The 10068-nt window shown below is 36.4% G+C and overlaps 1 protein-coding gene across 2 annotated transcripts in view; it reads left to right on the forward strand.

The window, feature by feature from the left end:
• The window catches only part of bbox1 (butyrobetaine (gamma), 2-oxoglutarate dioxygenase (gamma-butyrobetaine hydroxylase) 1), a 34217-nt gene extending 27234 nt beyond the window's left edge, over positions 1-6983 (forward strand). For both annotated transcript variants that reach the window (XM_036543525.1, XM_036543526.1), the window contains exons 5-8: positions 434-539; positions 995-1191; positions 4041-4207; positions 4613-6983. In XM_036543525.1, coding sequence (XP_036399418.1) covers positions 434-539; positions 995-1191; positions 4041-4207; positions 4613-4773 — 631 coding nt within the window. In that variant the 3' untranslated portion in view covers positions 4774-6983. The remainder of the gene's footprint in view (positions 1-433; positions 540-994; positions 1192-4040; positions 4208-4612) is intronic.
• Positions 6984-10068: the final 3085 nt, after the last annotated feature.

Below are 10068 nucleotides of genomic sequence, written 5' to 3' on the forward strand. Positions count from 1 at the left end.
CACCCACAAGAATGTATGAAATGCACGTTTTTTCTCCTTCTCATCTGTTTTCAGCCTGTTCTGTAGATACTGCAGGACTATGTTGTATGCCACCTTTGTTTATATGCCACCTTAAACTTTTGCTTTTTTATTAAATTTTGCTTTGTTTCTGATCAATGGAACTTGAGTGCTTCCATGGAGAATGATTAAATTCACAAAACAAAAATCAAAAAATGAGAAGCTGAATTGTACAAGATTGAATACCCAATAGTTTATTGAATTTATTGTTATTGACATATGATTGTCTACGTCTGTCAAAGATATAGGTATCTGTAGTGTATAGACATGCTCTGCATGTTATGTTGAATATGATGATGCGGTTCACAACAGGTACCAACCAATCTAAATAACCGAGATTCTTACCTTTAATATCTGGTGTTCTTTCATTGTTCAGGCACACATGGCAAGTCCAGGACAAGGCTGGTGCAAATAATGTGGCCTACACCTCCGGAAAGCTAAGTCTACACACAGACTACCCAGCTCTGCACCACCCACCAGGGGTGAGTCTGACCCGGCTACGCACACACACACAGTTACACCTCGTCCCCTGTGCACACTGTGAATAAGTCACATTCACACATGCTGGTAGCGCCCACCTGCCATATGCACACCCCATACATATCTTTAAAAACCTTTCATACATACCACTAGGAACAGGAGAAACTGTATGTCAGTTTTACAGTATTTTATGATATGAGGATTTTTAATATGAGATATTAATTATTTTTAATAAAGATAAATTGGAGCATAAATGCTCACTCCCACACATATTTCACGTATTTGATATCATCAATATTTTTATTTCAGGTGTTGTGTTAGCAAAAGCAATGCACCCTGCCTGCAAAATGGCTGGAGGATGTTTATCTTGGACCTCTTTATGGAAATGGCTGAGGGTGTAGCACCGTTGTCATAGAAACCGCTGAGCAGTAATTCCAGGGGTAATGTCGGTTCCCAGGTCCAGTTCCTGCACTGCCTCAGTCAGGCGCACCAGGGCGGTGAGAGCGAGGTGGTGGATGGCTTCCACATGGCCAATCGGCTGCGCAGAGAAAATCCAGAGGCCTTCCACACCCTGTCCTCACTCCGGGTGGACTTCACCGACACGGGAGCCGACTACTGCGACTTTGCTGTGCAGTCCAAAAACCGCATCATCGAGTGAGTGACACACTTTAAAGGGTAAAACGAAGATCAGCACACAGGCTCAAAGCAAAAATGGATGTACAGTATGCGTCTTTGTTCAATGCCATATTTACATATGTAATTTGCTTTTTTCCCCCCTATGATTCTTACTGTAAATGCCAAGTAAAGTTCATAAGAATGCAAATCTTCTCAAAAGCTTTTACCTCATCAAAATCCTGCACGCACAAGCTGTGCAGACACAAAAACAAGATTTGAGCTGTTTGTTTATGCCAGGAGAACACAAACAATTCACGAAAGTAAGGGCTCACAAACCAGAGCAAAACCAGAAGCTTTGTTCAAGGCCTGCTAATTTATTCTGCAGGAAAACTGGCGCCAGAATTAATTTCTTAAAGGTGTCATTCCATTTTTGCATCCCTTGTGTTTCTATCACAGATATGGTCGTTAAAAACACCATTGTGTCAATGAACAGGCACTCAAATATGCAAAAAAAATTTTACCCTTTGCTTATTCGTAGCATATCTAAATATGGGGCTCGCGATGATGAGGGCCTCATTTTATTTCATTTTATTTTATTTTATTTTTTTTAACCGCTGTTGTTTGTGATGCTTTTTAGCAATACAGATGTCTTGAAGGTTTTCCAAGTAGCAAGTCACATTGTAACTGGTCAGCGTGGACAAATCTTTTTCATTTCACCCATATGTTGAATATTATCTGGCTAGCTTGATTGTTATATTTTTGAAATTATATTGTGTAAACTTGTGTCACTGCTTACCAGCAGCAAAATTGTGATTGACCAGTTAAGACGAGCTAAGACAAATGTATAATGCTAGTGTTTTATAATTAGGAAATAATGTATTCACATTTTTAGACTGTTTAGGTAATGAATTAACCTTTTAGCCGGTTTGTTAGCTATTCTACAGTAGATAGTGTCATCTAGGTACAAAAGGAATTAGCCAGCTTTCACCTATGACTCAGGAACAGTTATGCCAGCTCATTGGTTTTGCTAGACAGTCATTGTCTATCGCTTTGAGTAGAAATTTTTTTTGCACGGCCACATTTAAGTGCACCTAGTGATGTATACTGGTGCAAATTAGGCACTACGGATTTATGCCCAATTTGCACCAATACACATCACTTTAAAGATTGTCATGTCCATGAGTCAGCATGTTGATGTTTAGACTCCATATCTCTCTTTATGTTTTATTCAGCTCTATGCAATTGCTTATGTTTCATTCAAACACTTGCGCTATATGTGCATTGACATCCATGTACTGTACATTTGGTCTGTTTACCCTGTGTATATGTATACATTTTATAGGCATGTTTTAGTATGCACGTTTGAAATGCGACACCAAGACATATTCCCATAACTGTCTGATTAAGTGCATACATTTTACTGATTCATGTTTGAAGGTTCAGGTCTCAGATTCCTTCCTTCTGGGAAGGGCATCTTACATGTTTCTTTCCCCCCCGTCTGCTATGCTATGGCTTTGCCCTCTTAATGCGTTTGCCAGAGGCATCTGCATCTCATTTAACGCCGCTGTCAGCCATTACTAGAGGTGAAGTAATGTCCTGCACATAACGATGACGCATGCACGCATCCTGAATGACAGAGGCTCTGCTGTGGCACTGGGCCCACAGGCACAAAAGTGGCAAGTGCAAGCGCTTAGAATGCACTGCCCATCAAGTCTCTACATGGGGTCATAAATAATAAATAATAATACATAATGAAACATTCTACTTTTGAAAAAAAATTGAAATTGGGGGAAAAAAAAAATGTGTGTTATATCTCAGAGATAAAAGACGTTACATGTGTTAGTTACCTGATTGTTTTTGCTGGACAGATATCCTTACAAAGCATTTTTGTCACTTTTTTTTTTTTTTTGATTCCTCATTTACACATCTGAATAGCTGCTGAGGAATCAGGTTAAATCATTTTCTCAAGGGAGCAAAGGCAGGGTGCAGACAAAATCCTGTGGCCATAATTTCGCCATTGGAGTTCTTTAAATACTCCATATGCCTGCCCTGCTGTCCGTGAATAGCACTTCTTTTTTTATTTGCGTTTGAGGCCAAATTGTTGAGAATATTGCCATCTATTGGTCAAGTAATAAACAGACCATGACTATTTTTACAGAACGGTCATCTTTCAAAGCCATCCATGAAGGAAAAAAGTATGTATCGGAGACTGTGTTTCTGGGGAAATCCATTCCTCAAGGGAAGCAGAGTATTTTAGGTTACATATGGGTTTAATGAAGACAGTGTTTGTGTAGACAAATTACCTGGTTTCTGTCTGATGAAAGTGGCTGGAAAAAGTTAAGGATGGACTCGAAGTAAATGGTTTGGTATTAAATAAATGGTATAACATGATAATGGGAGAAATGATGCTTAATAATAAACAAGTTTAATGAACAAGATTTATTACTGATTTTATCTTGTCAGCAAGGCTTGTTCAATGTTATTGCAGTGAATTACACTATTTAATCAGAGAGGGCATTCAAAAACAAATTCACATACTGTTTATTTTTTTTAAAAGGTTGCATCTGTACTTTAATAAAAGTTTGGAATGGAAAAAAAAAAAAAATCATGGTGAGGAGTATATATATATCAGCAGAGTGACCAAAGGAATAATGACTAGGTACTGTGAGTAAATCAAATTTCCTGAGCAGTGAAGAGATTGAATAATAATGCATATCATGTACAGTATTTTCGACATTGAAAATCACTATGAAGCCTTGTCTTTAATGTTTGACTTTTGCCATGGACCTGAGCCGTACGTGTTTGCAATAGAAATTATTCCATCACACAGCTATACCCATTACACACCATTCTGTGGGGGAATTTTGAACTTCTTTTTCTGTTTACAGTGTGGACTGTGATGGGCAGGTAGTGAGGATCAACTACAACAATGCCACCAGAGACTCCATTCTAGACCTACCTCTGGAACAGGTCCAACCCTTCTACTCTTCTCTGAAAGCCTATGTGGACCTCATGTGTCAGCCTGAAAATGTTGTCACCTACAGAATGGAGCCAGGTGGGAGTTTATCATCCAGATTTAGTCCAAAAACACCTGAGTATCTCATTTTTCTGAGTATCTTTTTTTGTATTCATCAGATCCTTTTATCAAAGTGAAAATTATCATTGGCTGTTGAGTAAAGTAGCCATAAAGTTAACAGCACCTGACTTGTTTGTGTCTTCGAATAGTTGATGTTGAATGACGGCATCATACAAGTACATACAAGTACTTGGTGTAAGTCACCATTGGTGTTGATGCTCGACAAGGTAGAAGCTGATAAAAATGTTTTTTGCAGAGATAGATCAGTTTTATAGAGATGGAAAATAATTAAAAAGAAACAGGGTGTTGGAAATGACATTGTACAGATTTAGGGAAGGGAATACTTAATGTCAGGTTTTATCTCTATGTTTGTTACATTGGCAGGCGACTTGGTGACCTTCGATAACTGGCGCTTACTCCATGGGCGAAAGAGTTACATGTCCCACCGAGACAACATTAGGCACCTGGAGGGAGCATACCTAGACTGGGATGAGGTCATGTCTCGCCTGAGGATCCTGCGGAAGGCTGTTCGTGGGGAGGCCTAAACCCTTCAGAACCTTTGCTTCTCCATTTTGATTCTGTTCCCGGTCTGATCTGCTCTTCTCTAAATCACTGTGACTTGGAAGTGATGTCACAGTAAATAAAAAATTGAAAGGCTACGTAGCAAAGATATAGGGGATAGGCATTTGTTGTATGCTTAACGTGTTTTGTGGGAGGATTGGCTATTTTTCAAGTATCATTTCTGGAGTGTCCTTGTGGTCTTGGGACTTCAGAGGATTTTATAGCAATGAGTTTATGTGTACATAATTCTATAAATGCTTATATTTCTGTGTCTTTCACCAAGGATCTCAAAGCTCTCCTTAGTAAGAGGTTTACCTTCCTCATCCATGTAATGGGGTAATGCACAGCATGCATTTTCCACCATATAATGTTCAATACAAATATCTTGCTGTAGAGAGGCCAATATTTTGACTTGTCAGGTTTAGCTGAAGTGATTATATGTAAGACTTATATTTTTTTATTTTATTAAAAGGTCACAGACAATAGGATTGCCTACCTAGCAAAATGTGAGACCTATGGAGAAGAGAAAGAAAGAAGGTAAATTCACAAAACAACTCTTGCAGATTATTAGGAATTATTAGGAACCTGAGTTGACCTGACTATGGAAAACCCACCACTGTACAACATAATGCAAAAAGGTTTTCTGAACATCACCAAATCTAAATTGGGCGGTTGGCAAGAGAATGCACTACTAGTTTGTATTACTTTTTGTCTTCATCTAGAATTCAAAAATGGAAGGAAGCAGTCATTGGCAAAATTTAAAAACCATTGCCGAGTATGTTGGTCTCTTACAGATTGAGTGGAAGAACCTGTCAGGATTGTGTGAGAATATATGAAATGTCGGTCCGGAATGATACTAAAACGCTGATTTACAGACTAAGTGCCAGTCCATTGAGTGTATACCTCAAGTCTTGATGTAATAGATACTCGAGTACAAAAAAAATGTGTGCACTCCTCATACAAAATTTAAAACCATAGCTATCTCCAACATATATATATATATATATTTTTTAGTAACTGAAAAGATGTTGCCTCCTTCATCATAACTGCAGTCAGTGTGTGTATGTGGAGTGGCTGCCGATGATCCAAGCTTCTTTAACCAAACATCAGCCAATGTTTTCAATCATGAACTGTGATGTGTGCAAAAAGCAATGTGTGAAAGTTGATTGTGAGTCAATTGATAACTGCAATATTATACTTATGTTGGTCCTTACTGTAATGAAAAATGAAATGGTTACTGAGGAAAGGGGTGAATTTCATTGGAGGCTTTCAAAGTGCTTTGGCTGCACTGCTTAAGACATACTGTGTGGAGCATGTGCGTGCTTGCTGTAATGAAAAAACGGGTGTTCTCAAAAAATTGTATCTGGTAGGTACAAAACAAAAATATCTTTGTCATGAATGTGGTATTTTTGTTTTGAATGACAGACTGTGGAACTACTTGTGTGTTCTGGTCGATGGCAGCAATCGGCTTATTTTACCATTATGTTTTTAGTTTACACAACATTCTGTCGTCCTCTTAATTTTGTTCCTATTTCCATTTGTGGTAGGTTTAGGTACACGGTAACATACTGTGATTGGTGGGTAGCTGTTTGTTGGTACTAGCCAGTTGACAACATAATTTAGCAGCAGATTAGCCAACATATAGCTGCTTAAATGTATGACAGTCCAGGTACTATTGTAACAGAATATTTTAAGAATTCTGAAACTATTGTAATTTTTTTTTTTCTCATTTGTACACTTTTCCCCAAAGTCATTTCTCAAAATCACTGTACTAACACTAATTTACTGTATAACAAAAAAAATGTCACCATGAATACATATTTGGATACATAAACGTTGAACCATTAAAAGAAAGTAGTTGTAATCAAAAAACACAAGCCCATTGGATTTAACCCTATTCATTGATGTTGTGACAGGAACATCTAAAGTTAGATTATGTGTGTCTAAAACATCTATTACAGATATACATACAACAACTGTACCTGCGTGTAGCTGCACATTCTGCAGATTCTCTACAGGCAACCAAACAATTATATAACAAACAGAGGCATCAAAGTATACTGTGTCTGTTAAATGAAATGGATAATCCATCAACATTTAGGTGTTCCCTTCACAAATTCTGTCTAATGGTACAGGAATGACAGCTGGTTTAAATAGAAACAAAGTTTTTTGGCAAATCCGTATGTTTGTTGTAGCATCACCAAAAGTCTTTGATAATGTTATGCAAGTTTAATGCAAACTTCACAGACATGAAATGTCTGTGTAATTTCTGTAAGGTTTGTGATGTCTGTATAATTAATATTTTTCTGTCACTCTGTAGATGATAGTTCATAGCTTAAAAACTAAAAACAAAAAGTAGGGAAAACTGTAGAGGAAAAGGTACTATTTATCTGTGTGATGTTTTCTTTTAAAATGTTTAAATGAAAGAAACTTTTAAAAGCACCTTATATTGTTAGAACTTGACAGTTATGTATTGTTACGTCCAAAGTCTTTTCATTGTAATTTCATAATAGCCTTAATAGTTAGTAAATGTTTTCACGAGTTAACAGCCTTGTTTGTTTGTAGTGTTCAGCAAATCACCACATATGCCCTTAGAAGCCAGTTCTTTGTTATTTGTGGAGGTTCACGGGTTGTATTACACACATACTGCAAATGGATCATTCACTTTAAATCCTGTGATCAAATGGACATCTGTTTTAACGTAATTTTCACCAGTTGTCAGCTTGATAAACTTTGGTGTAAATGTTGGCTTTTTTGCCTAACATGAATCATTTTTATGTGTGTATAATCCTCATGAGAACTCCACTAATGACAGAAATTGATAGGAATGAAACTACTATCTGTAGCTTGTGCAGAGCTGAGTGCCTTATTTCAGCTTGTGCTTATACATACTGTGCCAGGACCGATAACAAAATTTTTAATCGTTTGTACATTAAATCAACATTGTGGGTGTAGAATTTTTTTCATCATTTGTTCTTTGTATGCTGTAAATAGTGTTTTAATCATAAAACTCAGAAAATTATCAGTTTATGATGCTGCAAATCAAACAGCTGACAGGTTCTCGATGTGATACACAGTTTTTGTCTCGTACATGCATTTGAGAACCTACCCCAATAAAGGCAATGAACGTAAAATTTTTCTATAGACTAATTTGTGGTACTAGTATGCATGCATTTTTTCTCTACAGTGCTCTGTATTTATCAGATGATTTGATGCTAACAAGCTGTTGATTCTCACAAGCAGAAAATTAATGTTTATGATTTACAAAATGTTCTGCTGCTTATGTTGATGTTGTTGCTTATCTGATTGCTAATGTGTCAAACTTCACCTTAAACATAGTTTCCGGTAGGTTTCTGTCTCATCCATTCTTCATGCTCTCAAAAAAGTTCATGTTTTTCATTGGCAGAAAGCAATGTTTTTATTTCTCCTGCCATATTAACTACATGATCCGAAATACCTAACATGAAATAGTCAGACATATAATTGGGCAGTATAGCTAAGTGCCTTGTTGCCAGGTGACATGGCATGAAACAGAGATACAGATGATAAATGCTACATTCAGTCTTGTAATATTGTGGAAAAAATGGAAATACTGTAATAGTGTGGCCCAAGGGGAAAAAATGCAAGAAATTTGGCAAATTGAAGACCTAAGGAGGCATCACATTATGAAAACAAATTCAAAAGATATCGACTGGGTGGTACTGTTACTCCAACAGTGCCAGGAATTAACAAGGTACCATTCAAATGGTAACTAACATGTATTACGTATTAGTACTGAAGAATTGTTGAGGAAAAAAAAAAACCAAAAAACTGAACAGGTGAAATGCATTTTGTTACATGTTCGAAGAATTTAGATAGGTAGATGTTGTGTAAACCTTAAACATTCATTGGAACCCCACTGTTAGGATGCTTTTAACAATTAAATGTGACGTGAATCTCAAAAGTACATAAGTACTGCATAAGAATAGTAGTATGCTTGTCCTACAACTGTTTTTTTAGCTTGATGCTTTATCACTGATCTGGTGCCTGCTTCTTCATACTATAACATGTTCTTGGTCTTGCATTTCTGTGTTGTACACTCTATGAATCTTCTCTTGTCTGCATTGTAGGTTACTCTACATAAGTATGTGCCAAATGAATAATTACTAATAACAATAATAACACTTTTAGGTGTTGCCAGTAAAGTTTGTTGAATCATGCAGTAGGTAGTTTTGGGGGAATTTTCTTATTTTCAATTGACAGTAATCAGCAGGGGTGGCAATGGCAATGGCAGGGGTATAGAATCTGACCTATATTTAAGTGAAACAAACTCATGAACCCAGAATGTTGGAATAGAATGTTAATTACATTTTATTTCAATTAAATCAGCAAATAAAAAAATTGTCACATTTTAATACATTAAAAGAAATCATGACTCCATGCTGAATAATACCTTTGCCCTCCTGTTCATATGTTCATAAGTAAAAATTATTCTTACAAAAGTATAGTGGTGCTACTTGAAGAAATCAAACTGTAAATGTCAGCAATATGTCTGTATTTGTACAAAGCATCATACATCTTACAAATGCCAAACACTTCCACAGTTCTGCACAAAACACTTAAAACCTCTGTTATACAATTGGGAACTACCTTAACATTGGCTTCTGAGGTGAATGGTTTTGTCAGTTTTGCATACAAATATGACATTGTGCTTTCAGAAAAAAAAACTTTGTTTTCTCTGCCTGACAGTTAACCAGCTACTAAACGTGAAATAATTTCAATGCATAATTTGAAATCTAGTTTATTTTTAAATACAAACAAATGAACCGGATCTTTTCCAACTAATAATAATGAATATTAATCATAATGATGATGTCATTTTTGCTCCATGCATGGTAGATGCAGTACTGTGCAATATTATTTTATATGGTCCACCCTGGCTTGATGATTATTTTTAGATGACTTTGTAATGTTAACTTTTAAGCCAGTGCCACCAAAAATTATATTTACTTGCTATTCTGATCTTTTGCACATTCCATGTAGTCAAGTACACCACAGACTCTTGTTACTACATCCCAAACATGAATCAAGCTGAAAATGACTTGAGATTCTCACCACAAGAAATAACTTCCATTAGGTATAGTCTTTCAATTGACGATGACAATTATTTGATCAGTGATACTTAATTTCATCATTACCAACACATGAAGCATTCGTAATTATAGTAATACTTCAAAGAAACCAAAATAACTTGTGTATGATGGAGGAAAAAAAAAAAACTTGCTCATGAAAAAGGTACG

Source organism: Megalops cyprinoides, chromosome 13 (assembly GCF_013368585.1).
Source record: "Megalops cyprinoides isolate fMegCyp1 chromosome 13, fMegCyp1.pri, whole genome shotgun sequence".
Lineage (NCBI taxonomy): Eukaryota > Metazoa > Chordata > Actinopteri > Elopiformes > Megalopidae > Megalops > Megalops cyprinoides.